We start from the raw sequence: 22,500 nt of genomic DNA on the forward strand, positions 1-22,500 counted from the left end.
ATGAGATGGTTAAGCTTAATGGAGGCACTGTGTTCCAGATGTTTAAAAAAATATACATGAATGCACTGCATTAGAGAGCCTTTGTGAAGCAATTTAGTCTCATACTTAACAATAAAAGCAACCCAAATCTAAAGAAAACAGTCTTCATTCAGATGAGTTGGTTTTGTGGCACAGTATGAAGCTCATTGCAGGGCTTCAGCACCACATATACTTGTCAGCTGGATGGTACCATTAATGCCATTGAAACCGACTGACCAGATCTGTAGTTGGTCAGCAAAGTTGTTTTTCACTCTTTGTTCTCAAAATGGAAGCATCAGTTAATGTTGTGATGTTAATGTGGCTGAATGTCAGAGCACAACATGATAAATGTCTGTCTTCTGCTGCTTCCCACAGAGGCCATAGAGAAGAGGTACATGGAGGAGCCTCAATGGGTAAGACAGAGGCAGGAAACCTCCATGGAGCAATGCAGAAGAATCTCTTGAAATACTCAAAATGATGCTTTAATATCTTTAATATCTTACTTGTTTATTAGAGTTCTGTGTAAGGTATGTTTCCAAAAAGCAAACCTATCAACCATGATAAATGGATTTTATATGTGCCGCAGTTTGTGTTTTCGTACATTCCTGTGGAAGAGAACAAGTGAAAAGACAGGGTTAGAACTCAAGACAACCCTACATTTCATATGTAATTGTCCGAAATGCACAACATTTTCACGTTTTGATGGAAACAAGATTTCATGGGAAAACAAAACAGTGCAGCTGCACTCCCGACCGGCAGGGGGCAGACTGCAGGAAAAGATGGACCGCAAACGTGCAAGGAGGAGAGCAGAAACAGAAGTGAGATTAATATCAACAAACTGAGTTTACAACTCAAGTAAAACTTAACTACATCCGAAACCGATAAATTTTAACACGTTGTTGTGTTCAGTTGAAATGCCGTAAGAAATCCAGTACGTTACGGGGAAGTATGTTAATGCACGTCGTGGAAGTGGTTTGTTTTTTCGCTCAAACTCGGTGGCTAGTTTAGCCATTTGGAGGAGAGCTAAGTTAGCTAACTTTTTTTGTCAGTTGGCTGGCGTGAACTCATTTGGACACCCCCAGCGAGCAAACAGTCGTCTAATATGCTCGGATATTACTACGTGCTTAGTTTTAACAAGGTTGTGGGTGTAGCAGGGTTATCTCTTTGCTGCTGTTGTCTGTTTGCTGCCCGTCCTGGTAGTTTTATGTGGCGCTGACAGAGCCCGGTTCGCTCGCAATGCTCCTGCAGCTGCTCCCACCTGTCAACTAGCTGGTTCCTCTCCTCCTGTCTCCTGTCTCCCTTCTGTCGTTGCCCAATGGCCCACTGCGGCTCCTCCGAGTCGAGCGCAAAGGTACAGGCACCGCGTCCGGATGGCATCATGCCGTCGCAGGGTAGTGTAGACCAGAGCATGAAGCCGGTGCTGTTCGAGATCTTCGGCGAGATATGGACCGTCCAGTCGCGGCTCGGCCAGGGAGTCTCGGCCTCGGTGTACCGGGTCAGCTCAGGCAGAGCCACCACCGCCGCTGTTAAGGAGTTTCAGGCCGACACTCAGGGAGGAGATTACGGGTATCACAAGGAGAGGTCCGTGTTGGAGGACATCCAGGGACATAAAAACATAGGTAACAACATTATTTTACTGTGTGAAAACATGTACAGACAGAGAATGTGCTTAGGCAACCTCCTGGCGCATAACATTAAAGTCAGTCCTCAAAACCAGCGATGAGCTATGCTGACATGAAAATGAAATGTCGTCACTTAGTATGAACCTTTCTATAACAAGAAAGTCCTTTGATAACAGACATAAAGCGTCCATAGTTTCATGGAGTCTAGCACTGAGGTGTCTTGTTCAAATGGAGCAAATGCCAAATTCCACTGGAAAAGCTATCAATTTAGCCGGAACTTGCTTGTCATCAGTGGTATATTAGGCTGTAAGACCAATTATTTATAGTTAAGGTCTGCTTTTTAATTCTGCATGTGATCAGCTATTAAGCAATAACTGATTTCACTGTATGTCAGTCTTTCAAGATAGGGTTATATTTGAGTAGACAGTTCAGCATATGTCTCCATTCAGGAACATAGCATCATGTGATCCTCCTAAACTACAGTATGGTGTCACTGCCATTATTCTGGAGTGAATGCTACCGTCCATTAGAAGGTCGTATTTGCTGTCTTGTTAGCATGAGAGGAATGCACCAGTACATAGCTTGCTGTTTGTAATGACAGATTTATTCTCCTTTCAGTGACATTGTACGGGGTGTTCACCAACCACAGCTGTATGGGTGTTTCGACCCGCTGTCTTCTGCTGGAGCTCTTGGATGTCAGTGTGTCTGAGCTGTTGGTGAGAGGCAGCAGTGGTACCCAGGGTGGTAGGTGAGTAATGTGATTTCTTCTGATATATGACCCTGACTGTGGCGGTTTGCCAGTTCATCAGACTAGCTCCACCATGTACAGATTCCACAAATAGTATTACATTCTGTACACAAGTGCTGAATGTGTTGCATTTGCACACTTGTTTGTGCTGTTTGAATCAGCATTCACTGTCTAAGGTGAACCACAGGCACATGTTTAACGCATGGCCTGAATTTTGGTTGCTAAGATCTTTCGGTCTTGAACTGCAGCTCAACCAAAAGGGCAAGAGGGGAATATATCTGGAGTCTCTGTGCCCATAAATACATCTGGGGAAACATAGGTGATGATATGGGTTTCTAAAGGCCAGTGCTTACTTACCCAGGTCTGTGTTATCCTTTTATCCTTCACTATAGCATCTGCTGCCTCCTCAATACAATAGAGATGAGTGGAACTTTGTTTGTGCTCCTCAAAGAGCAAAAAAAATGACTCAATAGTGATGGTGTAATGAAGCACTGGCATATTTTATCAGTGATAAATTCATTGCTCAAAGCTTCATTCAAAGCTGTGCACATTGCCATCTACTGGTAAAACAAATGTGCTGCAAATAATCTGCACCATCATATCCTGTAACATATAAAGCCACACCATTTGCTTTGATAACAGACCAAGAAGTCAATCATCATACAGTGCGAGGCTCATTTCAGTAATCTTAATAAATTTTAATTATTTAATCAACTTTTTTTGCCCAGTGGCACTTCTGATGCAATAAAAATTGTCACAGGATATTTCTTGTTCCAGTGAAAACTGTTGACAGTGAGTTCTGTGTATATGATTGTTGGTGAACTGACCAGGTTTCCAGAAATTCATCCCAGAATGTTACAGTGTCAGAAAGCATTCAGATACTGTAGACATGGTGCGGTACATGATTAATGTGGTGCTCACAAATGCCAAAAACAAGACCTTGAATAGAAATTGTTTCAAAACTATTGGAAAGATAATATAATGTATAACAGTGGACACAGTCACTGTAAAGTCTTCATATATTTAGGAAAGCTTGAGCTTTTTGTGTAACTTCACAGTATGATATTTTTTTGGCAGACCTCAGCAGGGCCACTCCATGTGGCTTGTTCAGCACTGTGCGAGAGACATCTTGGAGGCTCTCGCCTTCCTTCACAAGGAAGGCTATGTTCATGCCGACCTCAAGCCACGCAACATCCTCTGGAGTGCTGATGACGAGTGCTTCAAGGTCATCGACTTCGGCCTCAGCTTCAAAGAGGGAAACCAGGTGGGTGTGTCTTGAGAATTTGAAAGCCAGTAAAAGAGAAGCTGGGATAACTTGAGTTTTGTATTTCTAACTCCTACTCTTGCTCACCTACTCCAGGATGTCAAGTACATCCAGACAGACGGGTATCGCGCTCCGGAGGCTGAGCTTCAGAACAGTCTTGCTCAGGCCGGGATGGAGGTGGAGGGAGACTCGGGCTGCACAGCCGCTGTGGACCTGTGGAGCCTGGGCATCATCCTGTTGGAGATGTTCTCAGGAATTAAACTCAAAGAAACTGTCCGCTCGCAGGAGTGGAAGGTATGACAAAGCTCAACTCAGGGTAGATTGATGAGATTTAATGGACTCAGAAAGCCTCAGATTGTATAAACATGTGGGCAGAAAGTTGTGCTCTAGCATGGGAGGTTACCTGAGCAAGATCTAACTCTGTTCAAATTCATATAGACTGAATATATAGAGAAGAAGAATCACTTCAAATATTTGATGTATAAAAGATTTTTTTTTAAGGCTTAAGAAAGTAATTATATATAAAAAAATCTACAAAGCACAAACTATGGAATAAAAATTAATCCCCAAAAATCATATAGTATATATGGGACCAAAATAAAAAATCACTTTTACAAGATTTGGAAGTTTTCAGCAATAAAAAAGTCTAATAATGCAGAAATCTTGTTGCAACACTAAAATAGTATTCTGCAATCTGTTTTCCTCTCCTTTAGGATAACAGTGCTGCCATTGTTGACCATATCTTTGCCAGCAACAGTTTGGTGTGCCCTGCAATCCCTGTCTATCACCTCAGAGACCTTATCAAAAGGTAAACTCAATCTACTATACTACGAGCTGTATTGTATAATGACATAATCTTGCCTGCTGTGTAAAGCAAAGGACTACAGTTTGGTCTGTGTAATGTCTCCAGTTACTGACTGAGCCTCGGTTATTTTGTGCCTGTAGCATGCTTCTCAATGACCCAAAGCAAAGATGCACCGCTGAAACTGCCCTGCTGAGCCCATTCTTCAGTATTCCCTTTGGTATGTGTCAATATTTGTGACATCCACCAAGATTAACGTATTTCTCAGTGTGCCACATTCACTTATGTATGAGTGTGTGTATGTGTGTGTGCGCCAGCTCCTCACATTGAGGACCTGGTTCTGCTGCCCTCTCCTGTTCTGCGTCTGCTCAACCTGATTGATGACAGTCATCTGCACAATGAAGAAGAGTATGAAGGTACAACATCAGTTTTTTCTGTCTTTAAATTATGAATAAATTTGTTCATTTCTGAATTGATATCAAGTTTCTTACAGGTTTATAGAGATTAAAGTAAGTGAGTCATTTTTGATCCAGCAGCTGTGGAAGGTGTTTGTTTTGGAACGTGCTTGCTCTACATGACGGTTGTCTAAAGTAAGTAAAAATGTCTTGTTCTTCTTCCCAGACATCCTGGAGGACATGAAAGAGGAATGCCAGAAGTACGGCTCAGTGGTTTCTCTGCTCATCCCCAAGGAGAACCCAGGGAAAGGACAGGTGAGACTGTTTTTTTAACCAAGATCTAACTAACTAAAAACCAAGGAGCTACAGCGAATCCTTAATACCATTTATTTCGCATGGATTTCATCATAGAAAGCCTCTGTTATGTTTCAGACATGCAGACTTCATTGAGTAGTAGTACACCAAACCATAAGTACAATATTATGCAATAAAATAATTATAAAATAAGGTGTAAGAGATACAGATGATTTTTAGCCAATTCATTCTGTGCAGTTCTGTTTATTGATTTCAGTGGTTCAAGTCCTTCTATTCAACTGCTACAGTTCTTTCTTGTACTCACTTACTCCCCGTGTGCACTGGGTGGAGCTGCATTGCCTTCAAGCTCTGTCAGGGCTTCTTGAGATGATACAAGAAAGAGATAAAGATTCAAGCCAATGTGTGGTAGTAGCCATTAAACTAAGTAAAGCACAGCCACAAATGATCATTTAAATGTGCAAACATATACTCAATATGCTTGTAAAATAGAAAAATATCAGCAGAAAACTCAAAATCAATATGAAATGTTTGTGCTGAAGCACAAACTGCTTGAAAGTGTTCTGTTTCTGAAACACTCTTAGTGAACACTGGAACTGCAACGAAGCCACAGCACAACCAGAGCATGGGCTCACCCACATTCACCCACTAATTCCTCCACGTCCTTTGTGTGTCCACCAGGTGTTTGTAGAGTACGCCAACTCGAGTGACTCCAAAGAGGCCCAGCGGTTGCTGACAGGTCGCACCTTCGATGGGAAATTTGTTGTGGCCACCTTCTACCCTCTCAGCGCTTATAAAAGAGGTTACCTGTATCAAACTGTGCAGTGAAGTCCTGAAGCTCAATTTACACTTCTGCTTTGTTCGCATGAAAATAACACAACTGCGCAGGGCACCATAAAGGAAAAGTCGTTTTCTCTCTTTAAGAATAACCAGACCACACGGAGTTATGAGTGGCCACCCTGCAGTTAAAATTGATTCAGTTATCAAGGAGTGTAGCATAAAGTTCTGCATGTTAGCCATGTGGTTTTCTACTGTTAATCTGTGTTTTCATGCAGAGTGTAAATTGAACTCAGTTGTGAGGGGCGTACAGCATCACTTTATTTCTGCTGCCTCCTGTCTGTGCGCTGCTCTTATCAGTACACATCCATGTAGTGGTTCAAGGTGAACTGCACCTGTTTCCATTAATGACTCTGGACCAGAGATCTGTGGTCTGAGGAAAAGCAGTTCCTGCTCTAGCTTCCATTACACTCTCATTAATTCACGCTTCATTCATGGAAATGACCACGCTGAGAGAATTTGTAATTATGACAAGAAAAATCTTTGGTGTGGGTTAGTTGAGCAAAAGCCTTTATTGACAGTGTAAGGGTTTGAGAATCTGTGCTCTACATTACATCTAAATAGGTGCAACTCTCTAGATCTTAACACTTTATCTCATCAGTTGAGTCAGGGATGTGATTAGAAACATGTAGCGGGATAACATTGATCTCCCAGTAGTAATGACTGAGAGTTTTATGTCTCAAACTTAAAAATCCTGATAGCAAAAAAAAATCCCTGTCAACTGAAAATGTCCTGTGGTGAAACTAGCATTCTATCCTGTTGTTAAATTAATGATAATAAGAATTATGTTATTGTTGCCTATTTATATTTGTTATGTTTAACATTAGTGGAAACTTGCGTGAATGGAAACGTGCATGAGTGGAAACGGCGTGGTACAAGGGGATATACAGGTATTCTTTTCTGGCTCCTCAGGCATTTTTTCTGGTAGAAATAGTTTTGAGTGACCCTTCCACCAGCTGGTAGATTTCACTCATTTTCTGCCATTATTTGAGTAAGCCAAGGGCTCCCTGTTCCCTGTCCTGTAGCCTTATGCTTTGTCTCCATACTCTGAGAATATTTTTAGCATCAGTTAAGGTACTGATGTCTGAGAGAACATACACTGGGTTTTGTGTTTTGACTGCAACACTGAAAGGGCATATGAACAAGTTTTTGAGAGTGTGCTGAATTTGTCTGGTTCGCGACAACTAATGTATGAATATGATGTAAATCCAAATCCTTTCCCAGTTGGAAAATTAGTCTGTGAACAAAAAGAGCAGTAGTTCCAAGTGTGGTAGAAAAGTGTGTTCTTCTAACTAACTAAAGTCACGTACAGTTTAATTTTACCTCCTAGAGTAATGTAATTTGAATTCCAGCCTAGAGCCAAAGTGTCACGCTGTGTTATCACTGTTCAGTGTCTCAGTGAGACAATAGAAAATGCAGATATATAGTCAACTGTTGCTCTGTTATGCAAGGCCACTGTGTGTAGCGTTTTTTGTAGCATCTATCAAATTACTCTAATGGCACTCTGTGTTTTTCTGATACCAAAATGTTCAAATCCTACACATGGTGGCTTTAAGGATTGTGAGGGGAGAGTGCAGTAGCTACTCTAGACAGATACAGTGTAATGTTATACAACCTTCACCTGATACTGTAAGGCTCTCAGTTAGTTTGTGCATAAACTCTAGTAAGTTGAAAGGTAGACTCCTAGCCCAACATTGTAGCACTGCTGTCCTGTAGGAATATATTTCACCAAGGTGTTTGAGTACCGAAAATACAGGAAGTAATATTGTTTCATGCTTCTGTATTTTCTCAATCAAAAATGTGACAGAAATGTCATAAAATATGCAGTTTTGGAGCCAATACAATTATATAATTTTGTTGTTTTTGTTATATTGGTTATATCAGGGCAGTGACAGAGATTTACTAATGGAGTGCATGATTATGTTGAAGAGCAGTGAATGTCGGCAAGCCTGATATTTTTCCATTGGAATGTACTTTTTGTTGTAGAGCCAGAAATTCTTTCATTCTCTTGGTTCCACTGAGTCCACTGTGATAACACATGTAGTGCTCATCAAGCCCACTCTGTCACACTGAAGCATCAGATGATTTCTACACAAGTGCCCTATGATATTCACAAGCTAGCTAGCTAACTAACCAAAATGCTACTCTAACAACTGGTCGTGCAACACCTAACATAGCTGAAGCCGTTGTAGATGCCTTAGAAAATATTTCTCTTCTGGCAGATGTAGTGCTGCCCACTAGCAAAACCCAGATTGTTATGGATGATAAAAATGGAGCAGAAATCACTTTCATTTTCTTCACAAAGCTGCTCATTGCTAATTTTTCACTGTATTCTTGTTAAAACCAGACTTTGCAACTTTTATTGACTAGCAGTCACTGCAGCTACAAGTAAAAATAATGGCATTATGCTAATGCTGGTATTAGCTAAATGCTACACTAAATGCTAAATTACTGTTTAGCAGTTAGCAGTACAATTCTATTTAACTAAATGCTAATTTGATTGCTAATGCTAAGTAATTGTAACACTCACATAAGTGGAGATGAGTTATGAAGTCAGAAAGCTGATTCAGTAATGTTACTGACATTACTGAATATGTTATATGTTACATGTTACTAACATTAGCCAACATTAGCTATCATAAACTACTGGTTAAAAAAAACCAAGTAAGGCTGTAGCTGCAAAACCTCTAGTGTCTTGAATTGCTATGAATTGGAATGTTTCATGTGTAAGAGGAAGAATGTGTCTGAAAGTTACATAATCTTGCTTTAAAGTCTGGTGTGTGAAGAACTGCACTAATGTTTTAGAGCACAAATATAGAGTCCCGCTCCCGATCTAAATGGGTAATGTGATTTGAGTGTGAGAAAACCTAAATATTCCTGTATAATAAGAAAATGTTGGAAGCTTACAAATCTTCCTCTGTCTTAGACTTATTTCTATTGGCTGGACCGCAACAGTGGGGCCAGCCCTATAAATGCAAATGTCACGGACTGACTGACTGACTGACTGACTGATAGAGTTGAGTGATCAAGTTACATCACTTGTCAGCCATAAAGAGTCATAAAGTTACACTATTGGTGGGCCGGCCGAGTGTTGGACTTTCCTCATTGGCCATTGCTCTTTCAAAATGTATTTGCATGAAGAGTTTCTATTAGGGGGGCGTTTATAGTGTTGCCATTTTAGTGCATTTGTCGCTAGATATAGACAGTTTTTTTTCTTTTTTTTTTTAAAAAGCACCCAGCGATAAATCTAGCCACCTTAGCTTTTTACCATAGACAATTGCCCATAATGCCCTGTGAGCGAAAGGAATACTTCTCTCTGTGTCTACTCAGTGAGTGGCAGAGAGGTGGAGCAGCAGTTTATTACCCAGAAGGAGGCTGTGCAATGTGTGCAAGACAAAATAAGAAAGGTATTCTGTTGCTTCTAACTTTCTCTCTGAGAAAGTAAACATTGATGATTTTGTCAGACGACGTTGTGGTATTTTAGCAGTGCATAGCAGCAGCTTGGAAACAACTTAGAAGTTAATTTGTAGTCTTAATGGGCTTTGTTTCAGTCACTATTTCAAATTTGTTCCGTTGTCTGACAACATAAACAGAAAAACCTGGAACTGAGAACAGCATTATTGGAAATTTTGCTTAAAATACTGTATATCTGAGCACAGGGAGGCTGAGAGAGGGAAACACATAAATGGCTGACACTAGGCTGAATGCAAATACAAAGCAATAATGCCAGTAGGTCACAGTGGTTCCACAACAGTTTTCAGCTACATTCTCAATTTTGCTCATAGACTATACACAGTCCAGACATATACTAGGTTTTGATATATACTAAGTGTTGTTAAATACGATGTTGCTCCTTCCAGTATTAAAAAAGACTGTGACCTTTCTAAATTCTGCAACAAAAAAAAAAAACAAACAACATTAGACTCGGAGGAAAAGTTGGAGTATTGTCTCATCTAAAGAACTACAAAAAAATACTTTTTCTACAAACTGTATTTGTAGGTAACTGAAATGTGAATTCCAAAGTTTCTGCTAGAGTCAACCACTGGCCAAAAAAATCTTGATTTGAAACTTGAATCGGACTCCAACCACATGATTATAAAGCACTTTTAAATGATCAGCCTGTGGTACGAAAGATGGTCAGTGTTGTCACCTGTAACCAGTGGCCCTCAAATAGCAACACCAGGCTAAAATCCAATGAACAAATTTTCTTCCAGAAGTTTCCATCACTTGTCCCATAGTTTGTCAGGGACCTGGTTCAGAAAATGAATCATTAATAATGTCAAGATATTCCATAAAAATATTCTGCTGGTCCCTCAGACAAACATATGTAAACCACTTGGTCACTGGGACACCCTTCTCATCGCCCATGTTGGGTTCACTTTAAAGTGAGAGAGCCATATCTTTGTAAAAGTTTCCAAGACAATTTCTAAGATGATGGCCTGCAACATAGAACAACAAAATTGTGGCTCGGGCAACAAGTGACAAATAATTACATGACAAAATGACACAAATAACTCCAATGGAATTGTCTTATCTTTGATATTAAGGGTTTTTATCTTTCACACCTAAACTGCCTTGTTCCAGTCTTAATTAAACAGCTCCCCGCTCATAAATTGATGATAAGAATGGCTTATGGTTGTCATAAATCACTTTGGTGGCATGAATGTTAAGCCACAGCAGGTCATAAAACAGACGCAAAGAGACAAAGTTAGGAGATGACTGACCAAATGTGACTATGACGTCGTCGTTAATGACTTTATTAACATGACCATCCACTGAATCCACTGTTTAAAGCCTCACTGCCATTGTTAAATGCACTGCAACATGGTCACTTTATAATTGATTCATGCATTGGTTCGTTTGTCATCTTGTGTTACAGACTGGAAGATGTTACTGACTCTGAATCACTAAGTGTTTTTGGCGTGTATTAATGTTAACATTAGGTTAGTGGTTATGTCTGGAGCTATGGTTTGTACTGTTTCTAGTTTACATAGAAAAGGGCAAAGCATATATATATATATATATATATATATGTGTGTGTGTGTGTATGAATGAATAAGATTGCTCACTAATTGATTCAGCATTGGCAAACAACTTGTTTTGACCTCTACCCCCTCTACTCTGTATATTACAGCCATGCGTAACGTAGCCTATACCACCACCCTCTGATGACACTATGCAGCCTTGTTAATTCGCTCCAAACCAGTTGATGGAAATGAACCTAATTTTGTGGCATTCCTTTTGTACATACTGACATTCGGTCCACCCAGAGCAGCAGCCAAGAATGTTGTGGTATTTTTGTGTATTGTGATAGAGGGCAGTCCTGATGATAAGCACACAGTGTTGGTCAGCAGGTACAGAAAGAGGACACAGGGTGAAGAACACGCCTTAAGATCTCAGCTCTGTCACGTTGAATGATGAATCGACAGCAAATTTTCTTCACATTGAGATGAGAATGTGTGGAAGATGCCTTTCCTTGACCTGCACTGGCTTCAAGTCAGCATGATGGACAGAGGCCTCTGTCCTGTAAGGATTGAGTTTGTATGCATGAAGCTTATTGCTCTGTTTTGCTGCATACCTCAATTCTCCTACCTTCCCTTTGAGTCCTCCATACTTTCATCTTTCTTCATATCTCTGTGGCTCTAACTCAGACGACTCTTCAGTTGTTACTTCTCAGGCTGTTAAAGCTGTAATAGGCAAGATTTTTTTTTTTCCCCCCAGTATTCCCATCTGTTTAAATTCAGGTTGATCTGGTTTTTGTGTGGACACCAAAGGGAAATCTCTGCCCACAGGAAATAATCCAAACAGTCTTCTGCAAATGCAGCAAAAAATGTACTTCATGATTTCGGGTTGTTTATGTCTTTACTTTTCACTGCCATTTAGGGCTGCCAGTTAGCTGAAGTGCACCTTTAAGTCAGTTTACCTTCCATTTTCTGTCATCTAAGACATTATATTTTTGTGTTGTTTTTGTCTTTGCTGCTCAGCGTGGCTCCATTGTGCACTGACAGATTCAGGGTTGTGCTTTAATTTTATGGCACCTGACCTTTAGGCCTGACTTTGATAAGCTCTCAGCACATTTGTGCATTAGTGTGTGTCTAGGTAATTTGGACAAGGTTTGTGTGTGTGCGCACGTGTAGGTAGAGAAGTGTAGAATTTTTGGGGACAGCGATATATAAGTTGCAAGAGCTGTTTACCTTAATCCATGACATGTCTGTGTGAGACAGATGTGTAACAATGTGTCGGGACTATTTTTCCTCCATATGTGTGTGTGTGTGTGTGTAGTGTTATAGCTGAAGTGGCGTATGCCTGTTTGCTTGCAAGAGGCAATCTGAAATAAACTGAAATCATAAGGACAGTATGAGTTAGAGTCAGTTTAGAACTTAGTTAAAATGCAAGAGTACAGCAAGTCATTTATATGCTGTGTGTGACTGTAGTATCCATTCCTATTAACAAGCACACATCACACAGGCTTACCTTGAAATTCTTTACAGCACAGTAGATAAAAGCTGAAGTGTGGTGGTACATAAATCTTTAACTCAAGTTCACCAAGAGTGACAGCTTGTTGATGAAATAGGTCAACGAAAGGTGAATGATAATTTAAAAAATACTACTACAATGATTAAACCAAGAAGTGTTCCTAGTGGTACAAAAAGAACCGTGATTTCATGTGAATGATAGAAGTTGTTTTTCTTTGTAATTAGAACTTAAAGCTGCAATAGTTAATTAATTTCACAGGCCAGAAAATAAAAACAATATAACTGAAAAAGCTGCATAAAGCTGAGATGAACTGCAGTTGGGTGATGATTCTTTGTGGGTTTGTCACTATGAATGACCACTTCCATATTACACATTGTGATTTGATCTGCTGTTAATATGAAAATGTTGATGAGTACAGCTTTAAATATCTGTTAGGTCTGAATATTAAGGCATTTTCGCATCAAATGAGTCTGAATTCTAAGGAAATAATATACTTTTTCCCGAAATTTTTTCAATATAATTTAAAACCAAATCTGACCTGTTACTGTTGTCAAATCAGGTTTGAGAATAAAGCTGCACAAGCTCTGTAAGCCTAGAAATACCAAAATCCTAATGGAACGATCAGACAACCAAAACAAAACGATTTGATGAGGAGGGAGAAGTTGCACAATTATTGACATTTAAATCTCAACAACCTTCAAAATGTTGGGTTTTTAATGTAGTATTTGAAAATATCAAAAGACAATCAATCATACAATTGTTGCCTTTTTCGGTCTTCCTTTTGGTTTCAACCAGTTTTATCGAGGACTAGTTGGTTGAATGTTGTGTAAAAGTTGGATTTTAACACTCGATGTTGATCCAGACAACAGCGGGATATTTGAAGAAAAGTGCGATGTATGATTGGATCAGATAAATTGTTTTGGTTTTTTCTAAGTGAAACAATAAAATGTCAAGGGTTCGTGTTAATTTCTATTTCAAGATAACATATCCTCAGTCAGTGGTCCTGCCTCATGAAATGTTCTGCAGGCCAAACTGGACTGATTTTTAGTTTTTGTTTCTAAACTTCTGCCTAAAGACAAAAACACAATGTGAGAAGGTCACTGTGTACAAGACACGTACAACGTGTGTGAAACTGTATGAATTAGTCCATGCCTTCCAGTTGAGAATGAATCATAGCACTCACAATGTTTCAGTATCTCATAATATTAAAAATGATGCTTGACTTGAACTGATGTTTGTCTCGTGTTTTTGGGTAAGTGACTGTAAGATGTGAAGTCATATGTGATGGGAACAGTTTAATTTTACTACACTTGTAGATAATATCCTACTAATAGAAATGGTGTTAGACCAAATTGAATCTTAACAAGAGGATTTGTGGTTTATTTAAAATCAGTTTATTTTGCATCAAAGTTTTAAGGGGTATGTTGGATGACAATATGAATTATGAGGCATGGCAAGTAAGTAAAATAAATAACATACCTTTAAGATTACACACAAACTAAATCCAACAACTACAAATGTATGAAGAACCTGGGAACAAAATCATATCAAATAGTCAATGGAGCATTGAACATGTTTATGATAAAAAGGTCCAAGACAAAAGGCATCACTTCATCTGACTGTTGACCTACTGTAAAACCTGTACTTTAAATTTAATAGGAGAAGAGAGTGCAAGTGTTCCCTGACCATGAACTCACAGTGAATAATAATACTGAGTATGGTGCCTCTCTGTGGCTGCTGTTGGTACTACACTCACCAGTTTTTTTCCTCAGGACCTTGGGAAGAAGACTACATTTTTATGACAAGGGTTTCACTCCAAGTCACCATAAAGATAAATAGTCTTAGATAACCACCTGTTTCCAATGATAGATAATTTGTCGGTAACTGTTTCAGATGTGGCACCCATTCCACCTGTAAAAGTGAATATGTACTCCAAGTCACTACAAATTCAATGTCTTTTGAATGTGCTGCATTTATTCTGAAGGTCTGGGGCCCAGGAAGTCTTAGGCTGTGGTGGGAACAGAGCTCTTCAAACTGGGATGATGCTTTCCAGAAATACCATTTTAAAATTTAGTTGCTGCTGTGCCACAAAGCCAATGACAAGTGACAAGAGTCTTTCACAAGTAAGTTTTTCACAAGTAAGTTTTCAACTATTAAGTAGCCAGATGTCTTAATACCCTTATAGCTTTTTGAGGTTGAGATCACTTTGATATATACATATATACGTATATGTATATGGGTATGGGAGCGTCACTGATGATGTGTCCAGGTTGCACCTTGAGGTGTATTACAGTACTAATCCAGTATGGCAATGCCATTGACTTCCAGGAAGAGGCTGGATGACAACCCTGAAAGGGTGGTGACAACTGGAGAGACAGTTGACAGCCCGGAAAGACGGCAACCGGGGCAGGGAGGGGTAGCATCCCGAGCTGCAGCTCTCGCAAGGGAGCACCCAAACAACGCTACGAAGAACCCTAAACAGACATAGCCCCAGGGGCGCCCGAGAGGGGGGGAGAATGAGCGCCCCGAACGGACGGATTTTCTGGAAACGACCCTTGCAAATGGACAAATGACTACGAGTGCAGTCTGCAAATGTGGCAAGGTCTGCAAAAACCCAATGGGTCTAAAGATACATCAGACCAAGATGGGCTGCCTAATGAATCCCGTGGTGCAACGCACAGTGTCAGTACCCTGTACGGCACCTGATGAGACAGAGGAGGATCCAGGCCCGGATGCTCCCCACAGTACCCAGAACCTCCAAGCACCACAGGCGCAACCCCAAAGCAGACCGTCAGAGCATCATCGGATATTGTGGCCCGCTGCCAACAAGGAGTCGGAGTGGCTACAGTTTGATGAAGATGTTGATACAGCCCTGGAAGCAACACCTAAGAGTGATGTGGACCAGAGGCTCAAGACAATGAGCACGTTCATAATAAGCATTGCATCAGACAGGTTTGGCATCAAGGAACAGCACAGACAAGAGCTGAGAGTACTCCGGAGCCAGTATAGGAAGGCGAGCGATGATGAGAAGGCAGCCTTGGCAGAACTGAGGGGTGTGGTGAGGGAAAGACTACTCACCCTTCGACGTGCCGAGTGGCACATGAAGAGAGGCAGGGAAAGGGCCTGCAAGCGCAGTGCCTTCATTGCAAATCCATTTGGATTCACAAAGAAGCTGCTGGGAGAGAAACGCAGTGGTCAGCTCTCATGTCCGGAGGAGGACATCAACCGCCACATCAGGAACACCTACAGCGACGGCATGAGAGAGCAAGACCTCGGCCACTGTGCAGCCCTCATATGCCCACCAGAACCCTGCACCCCATTCGACATCAGTGAACCCACCCTGAAAGAAGTTAAAGAGGTCATCAAATCTGCCCGAACAGCATCAGCACCAGGCCCAAGTGGAGTCCCTTACAAAGTCCTCAAACAGTGTCCCCGCCTGGACCAAGTGGGAGCACATAGCTGGCCGCAAGATCACCTGGGCCGAACTCTGGAAAGCGGAGCCACATCAGTTTAAGTTCTTGGTCCAATCAGTCTATGATGTCCTCCCAAGCCGTGCTAACCTGTTCACCTGGGGCCTGATAGATTCACCTGTGTGCCAGCTTTGTCCGAAAAGAGGATCACTACAACACATCCTCAGCTGTTACTCAAAGGCCTTGGGAGATGGCAGGTATCGTTGGCGCCACGACCAGGTCCTGCGGGCAATAGCAGACACCATCTGCACTGGCATCAACACCAGCAAGCGGCAACACCCAACCAAGAGCACGATTGCCTTTGTCCGAGCAGGGGAGAAACCTCAACCCTCCAAGAAGACTCAGGGGGGCCTGCTCACAACAGCAAGGGACTGGCAGCTTCTGGTTGACCTAGGGAGGCAGTTGCGATTCCCAGACATCATCGCAGCCACGTCACTCCGACCAGACATGGTCTTGATGTCCGGAGCCAGCAAGCAGGTGGTGCTCCTTGAGCTAACTGTCCCCTGGGAGGACAGAATGGAAGAAGCTCAGGGGAGGAAGAGGGCAAAGTATGCAGATCTTGTGGCTGAGTGCCGGAGGAATGGGTGGAAGGCCCGCTGCGAGCCTATTGAGGTGGGCTGCAGGCGTTTTGCAGGCAAGTCCTTACACTGGGTCCTGGGGGTAAAGGTTACTGTTGTAAATCACCTCAGCTACTTTTGTTTTTCAGATACACAACAGCAAGGTCAGGTACCTAAGATCAGGTACCTAATCAGATAAGAGGAGAAACAATAATATTTATGACCACATAAAGATGTGTAATGTATGTGTTATTCAAGCAGTAGTTCTAAACAGCTATACACTGTGTCTACCTCTCTGTCTGCTATTGTATGCTATGTATTTTACTCTCTGTATGTCTGTATAATTTTAATTCACAATGTTAACATACACAATTCAAACCATCAACAATTGCTTCCACTGGGCCGGGTTTCAGACTCTTACTTAACCTTTGTGTTTTCTGAGGCCCCTTCTGCTTTGTGTGTAAATACTAATACTAATTGCAAAACTACCTTAACATGTAAGCCTTGTATGCAGTAGCAGCTTGGTCAAGGTAGAGCTAATTTTAACTATTTGAAATACCATTGGGTAATGTCATCTCTAAAAATGCACCACATTTAGATGATCACCCTACTCTGCTTGTTATGAATGGATCCTTTTGTACTATTATCTGGAATCTATAGTAATTATAGTTACAGCAGCAAATAAATGTAGTGGAGTAAAAAAGTTGAACACTTTCCACTTCATTACTTAAGTAAATGCATTTAGTTCCTCTCAACCACTAGCAAGATGACATGCATTTGCCATGACTGACTGTCACCTTTGCATTGTCCCATGTTGGTGAAGTCAGTCTGAGGCCCTCCTCTCACAGATCTGCGTTGTTCCCACTTTGCGTTCCCAGGACCCTGAATCATCCCACAGATGTTCTCCTCCTCGAAGTCGCAGCTGTCCACAAAGCTAGATGACTTGGCTGTGGAGCGGGAACATTTGAGAGAGAACACTTTCATCAAGGTACTTGAATGATGAGATGATGATCATTCCTGTCATAATCCTGGAATGCTAATAAAGTGTGTGTGTGAGGTTTATAAGTCTCAATAATGCTTCGATGGAAACTTCTTATGTAAGAGATTTGAATCAGGACACATTTGATCAACTATGTTATCACATATCCAGCTTTTATTTGTCCTGCATAGGTGGAGTGATAAAATCAACAACATGTTGATATGATGGATTGCCCTCAGTTTGATAACTAAAGGTGGTATTGCAATTAGCAAAGGTGTGACCATGTTAATATGGTTACATCATTGCAACAGGACTAAATATAGTAAATATAGCTCAAATCTGGCAGACAAACATGACTGTTGTAGTTATATGAGCTCAGAAGAGAAGCTGGCAACCCTCAACAATTCACAGCTCAAATTAAGTCTGAAAACAAACCAGTAATGGAGCTGAATAAGATGCTATAGAATCCTGTTTGACTTAGTGTGAGGAATGTTAATTTACTCATTAAAATATGGTTCAGTTGCTATTTTCTTCTCATGCTGCTGGATGAAGAATGGCTGAATAATAAATATATGATTGCCTTAGCATTTGTAACATCTCCAGGGTATTTATGCTTCCTGGGGCGTATTACTAAAGGCTGACATTATTATCCAAGATTATCAATACATATTACCATCAGTTTGTGCCAGATACACTCTGATCCTTCCTTGTAACTCTGCCAGGTTATTATGGGACAAAAATCATTTAGTTTTAGATTTTTAGATTTTTTTTTTTTTTAGATTTAGTTTAGTGATTTTAGTTTAGTTCAAACACCCAAAGGACCCTTCCAGTGCAGGTTTATTTAGCCCATTTACTGCAGATCACGTATACTTTACACGATGGCAGCTGTTTAATACTGTGAAAACAATATTATGGTAAAGCTGGACAATACATTTTTTGCCTTTTTTGTGATGCTAAATTCATGAATGTTGGAAATTTTAGTGGCTTGCCTAGATCTCAGTTAGCTATGCAACATTTTACATTTTTAAAATGAGCACTAAAGTTCTTGCCAAAAAAGATTTGAAGGGAAATTATTTTAAACTGTAATAAAACCTCATCCTAGGCAGTAGGTACACATATAAGATATCATTGTCTTCAGTGAAGCCTTGGGACGCTGATAGTGAAGACATTTTTTCAATAGGGTTTGTGGTTTTCCCTCTGTGATTCAATTTTCAAACACAACTTTCAGGCAGTTGTCTGCCTAGGGAGACAGAGGGGATTGTGTGTGCGTGTTTCCCTCCTCCCCAAATGTCGGCAAATGTGGCTTTTAATGTGAAGCACTTTGAGTGGTTGATAAGACTTTGACATTTACATCACAATATGTCAAACATCTAATGGTTTTTTCAATGAAGGTGGCCTGTTTAATTTATGGTTCGATGCACAAAGTGACAAGATGAGATGACTTACTGCAGTTGTAGAGACGGTTGAGTTTGGTTAGGTCACTAGAACTGAACCCCATCATTTGACCAATCACATCCTTGAAATGGGGGATCTTTGTGACGATGGTGGGCTCAGAGCCAATGTTGAAGGACGTCTTACTGTAGTGCATCACAGAGCCGTAGTCATAGGGAACGCCCAGAGCACTGGACACTGTGTCATTGTGTTTTTTGAAGTTGTGTTCTTTACCTGATAAAGGCAAAAAAAATATGAGGAAGTCTGTTTTTGATTTTGACAAATATGGATGTAGCAACAGGTGTTTTGCAAATGCTCATCCCATTGAGTAAAATGTATTCATATAGTAGGCTAACATAAAGAGAAAAATGCAGAACATAGTTTCTATACACTGTACTGTAATTCAAGGTGTTATGGATAAATGTTACCAGTTTTAATGCGATCCCACATGATGTTGACATAATCGTCACGGTCAGCTCTGGACTGCTCATGCCAGAATCCAAGAGCATGCAGGAACTCGTGCTCAACAGTTCCGAGGCGATCACAGTTTCTACCAATGGACAGCTGCTGCTTTCCCACAAGCTGGTTGCCTACAGAGGAGGAGCACCTGCAGAAAGGGGAAGCATGACGCAAGTTTGTCTTTAAATGGCCAAAGCGAAAGTAAAGTATGTATAAGTATAGTAAAGTATAAACAAGTTAGCTCAGGGGTTGGTTGGGCTGGTTGGTGTGGATAAGTCTTTTTGAGTTCTTCCAGCTGTTTTATAGGTTTGGCTAACCAGCTAGTGCAGCTTTAAACATTTGTTGAATGCAGCATTATATGCATGGATGTATGTTGTGACATCATTTACAACCAGCAAACATGAACTAAGCACTGAGAAACACAGTGTATGTGAACATTAGTGAAACTGAACACACAGCGGTTAAAAGTTTGACTCACCCGCTGCCTTTGTACACAGAGATGTAGTTCTTCTCTCCTTTCCATGGTGTGAAGTCAATGCAGGTCTTCAGTCTGTACTGGTCAAACGCCATCAGGATCACTCCCTTTGCATTAATTTCTACATGGTGCAAAGTGTAGGACAAACGAACATGAAGAAGTGTGATAATTGGATGCATCCATCCATGGTATGTACGCTAAATGTGGGTTTCCATAACAGTGTCTTACCCAGACTGTCCTCCAGGTAGTAAGGAATGGTTGTTGGCCAGCGGTACTTATCACCAATGATGGAGTTTCTGCTGAAGGTCTGACGATAATGAAGAAAACAAGATATAGAATGAGAGACTGATGAAGGAGAAACAGCACAAAGTTAAACAGACTCACTTAGGCAATATGTGTTTGCAAATTGCTGGCCTTTCTTGATTGCGATGCAAAATATATGTCCTTCAACACAATAAGGGCTATCCTCACTCTCTAAGCTTGTAGTTTTATAAAACCTCAGTATCACTCAAAACAATAATACATAAGAAATACGGTTGTTTGCTTTTTACAAAACGGGACCTGAGACAAGTTAAGTTGTATTAATGTTGAAATTATAGTCTATGTATTGTGTCTGTACATTTTAATTATTCCAAGTATTTTAACAGGCGAGCAGAAATCTTTGCACATTTATAGCAAAGCCATATGACGATCATCACATTAATAATGTTCATATTTCCCAACTTTAGTTCTTGCATATACTGTTTAATATGTAGTCATATTTGTGTCTCTACTTCGGACACTTCACACAGGAAAAAAAAATTTGCATGCAATAAATGATTTTTAGAGTTTTTTAGAGCAGGTAATTTCTGATTGGCTGTTTTGTCTCCAATAGGATCAGTAGGGAAGCACTCTCTCTAATATCCGATCATGGACCCAAAATACCAGGTTCCCACAGGCCTGAATATGTAGATTACTTAATAGGATTTGCATCAGAGTCCATGGTGTGTGCACACACTAACTTACTTCATCCTGTTCGATGTCTCCCTCCAGCAGGTCCAGCCCGGCCGCTGCAAAGGAAAATCATGTTTGTTAATCAAACTCCTCAGAATCAAAGACAAAACAGAACAAAACATAAATACAGAGTTTTCAAACCTTCATTGATGTCGAAGATGTCCCAGTCATGGCCTTCATCAACATCAGTCTCTGCAAATGAAGAATCGGTAATGATGAGATTACAATACGACTGTTAAAAAAAAACTTTTTTAGTGTCATGCCATCAGCATTCTTACTTTTAAATGGGAAAAGTGAAATTTTGAGTTCTTGTTGTCTTGAATGTACAATCTACTGTAAATGAATGGTGCATGGAGAGCTCAGGTGGGACACTAGTCAGTTCAGTGCTAAAAGACCAGAAGTGTTTAGAATGAAATGCTGCTATTGACTAAAGAACAGGCTCCAAACACACTCACTTCGACTAGAGTGTAAATTAACCTCAACCTAATTAAAATACTCTTACACTTCTGACTATAACTGAAAAAAACCATCATCTTATCCGACTCACCTGTTTCTCCTGTTAGCTTGGCTGCAGTCTGTAAAATAAATTCAAAAGCACAATAGTTCATAGAATAAAATGAGGGAATTATTTAATTGTGAGACTAAATGAACTGACATCCTGCCTGTCAACAGAACATTAAAGCAATGGCTATATTATGCACCAAAATTGCAATATAGATTGTTATGTTATATTTACATACCAAACCCAGGCCAAAGAGCAGGATCAGAAACCTGAGATTTTTTATTCATTAAGTTTCTTTTTTTTATTATAGTTTATGCTAAATGAGGTTTTAATTGGATGATTGATACATCTTTTATGTTCTTAAGTCATTTAGAATTCTTCAAAAACATTTCATAGTCAAAAGAGCTGCATAAAATGTTCTTATTTTTCCTTATGTGTTTTCATAGGGATGGCAGAATCCACCTCAGGACAGAACCACACCTTGCCGTCCCCCGAAACCAGAAAGAAATGGTACGTCATGAGCATGACTCCACCCCACACGTATATAGGTTCAAATTAGGGTCAAAATGATTTTGAGATGGTAAAATTGACTTTGAGTTGTAAATCAACATTTGTTAACCTGTAAAATAAATCTGCATGATAAATTAAGTTTCTGCATGTGGAAAAATTATGCTTGTGTAGAAAAGATTTCTATTTCTATTTATAAGTCTGAATCTAAGCTATGAACAAATGGTCAATGGTGAGGTTAAACAAAGACATGTAAAATGAAGAAATGGTTTTCGCAACATCTGTGTTCTGATACAGAACAGAGAACTGTGTAAAACACAAAAGTTCCCACAGTGTATGTGACACTGAAATTAGAGGGAATGTTGCACACTGAGTTTTACAGTTTTTCTGCTTATCTCTGTACACAGACATCCACAAAAGCATTTCTCCTTCCCCTGTCCTTTTTTAACCTCACCACTGATCATTTGTTCAGTTTTGATTCACGCTGTCTTTTAACAAATACAAATCTCTTTATCTCAAGCATAATTTTTTTCACATGCACAAACTTGAATTTCTCATGCAGATTTATTTTACAGGTTTACAGAGGTTGATTTACAACTACAAACATTGGAATTATTTGTGAACATCATTTTACAAGCTCAAAATCATTTTG

General features: G+C 40.2%; 3 protein-coding genes and 1 pseudogene across 3 annotated transcripts; 2 read left to right on the forward strand and 2 right to left on the reverse strand.

Moving 5' to 3' along the window:
• The first annotated feature begins 809 nt into the window (after nucleotides 1–809).
• On the forward strand, nucleotides 810–13,703 carry uhmk1 (U2AF homology motif (UHM) kinase 1). Its single transcript, XM_023429223.2, has 9 exons — nucleotides 810–1,637; nucleotides 2,259–2,388; nucleotides 3,466–3,652; nucleotides 3,749–3,946; nucleotides 4,366–4,460; nucleotides 4,598–4,674; nucleotides 4,772–4,870; nucleotides 5,076–5,164; nucleotides 5,843–13,703. Exons 1-9 carry the CDS (start codon nucleotides 1,334–1,336, stop codon nucleotides 5,987–5,989), a joined length of 1,326 nt encoding a protein of 441 aa, XP_023284991.1. The 5' UTR covers nucleotides 810–1,333; the 3' UTR covers nucleotides 5,990–13,703.
• Nucleotides 13,704–15,044: 1,341 nt separating this feature from the next.
• LOC111671947 (uncharacterized) lies at nucleotides 15,045–16,701 on the forward strand (annotated as a pseudogene).
• LOC111671948 (meprin A subunit beta-like) lies at nucleotides 16,389–19,291 on the reverse strand. The gene is made up of 3 exons (XM_087180105.1): nucleotides 19,285–19,291; nucleotides 18,928–19,146; nucleotides 16,389–17,449 (listed from the first exon to the last, which is right to left on the reverse strand). Exons 1-3 carry the CDS (start codon nucleotides 19,289–19,291, stop codon nucleotides 17,244–17,246), a joined length of 432 nt encoding a protein of 143 aa, XP_087036231.1. The 3' UTR covers nucleotides 16,389–17,243.
• Nucleotides 19,288–21,860, reverse strand: LOC111671952 (meprin A subunit beta-like). Its single transcript, XM_087180106.1, has 8 exons — nucleotides 21,856–21,860; nucleotides 21,580–21,610; nucleotides 21,387–21,414; nucleotides 20,981–21,031; nucleotides 20,852–20,895; nucleotides 20,075–20,153; nucleotides 19,850–19,967; nucleotides 19,288–19,519 (listed from the first exon to the last, which is right to left on the reverse strand). Exons 1-8 carry the CDS (start codon nucleotides 21,858–21,860, stop codon nucleotides 19,324–19,326), a joined length of 552 nt encoding a protein of 183 aa, XP_087036232.1. The 3' UTR covers nucleotides 19,288–19,323.
• Between the last annotated feature and the right edge of the window lie 640 nt (nucleotides 21,861–22,500).

This window comes from Seriola lalandi, unplaced genomic scaffold (assembly GCF_002814215.2).
Source record: "Seriola lalandi dorsalis isolate HSWRI2012SDOR001 ecotype SW California unplaced genomic scaffold, Sedor1 jcf7180002054890, whole genome shotgun sequence".
Lineage (NCBI taxonomy): Eukaryota > Metazoa > Chordata > Actinopteri > Carangiformes > Carangidae > Seriola > Seriola lalandi.

What these genes read in the sequence shown, in the direction of transcription:
- LOC111671948 (XM_087180105.1), bottom strand. An exon ending in CAACCGTCTCTACAACTGCA is followed by an intron (nt 17,450 to 18,927) that starts GTAAGTCATCTC and finishes CCCGCTCCACAG; the next exon opens with CCAAGTCATCTAGCTTTGTG.
- LOC111671952 (XM_087180106.1), bottom strand. An exon ending in TGCTCTTTGGCCTGGGTTTG is followed by an intron (nt 21,415 to 21,579) that starts GTATGTAAATAT and finishes TTTATTTTACAG; the next exon opens with ACTGCAGCCAAGCTAACAGG. An exon ending in CTACCTGGAGGACAGTCTGG is followed by an intron (nt 19,968 to 20,074) that starts GTAAGACACTGT and finishes TGCACCATGTAG; the next exon opens with AAATTAATGCAAAGGGAGTG.
- uhmk1 (XM_023429223.2), top strand. Translation starts at nt 1,334, where the DNA reads ATGGCCCACTGCGGCTCCTCCGAGTCGAGCGCAAAGGTACAGGCACCG. An exon ending in CTCAGAGACCTTATCAAAAG is followed by an intron (nt 4,461 to 4,597) that starts GTAAACTCAATC and finishes TTGTGCCTGTAG; the next exon opens with CATGCTTCTCAATGACCCAA. An exon ending in ATTCTTCAGTATTCCCTTTG is followed by an intron (nt 4,675 to 4,771) that starts GTATGTGTCAAT and finishes TGTGTGCGCCAG; the next exon opens with CTCCTCACATTGAGGACCTG.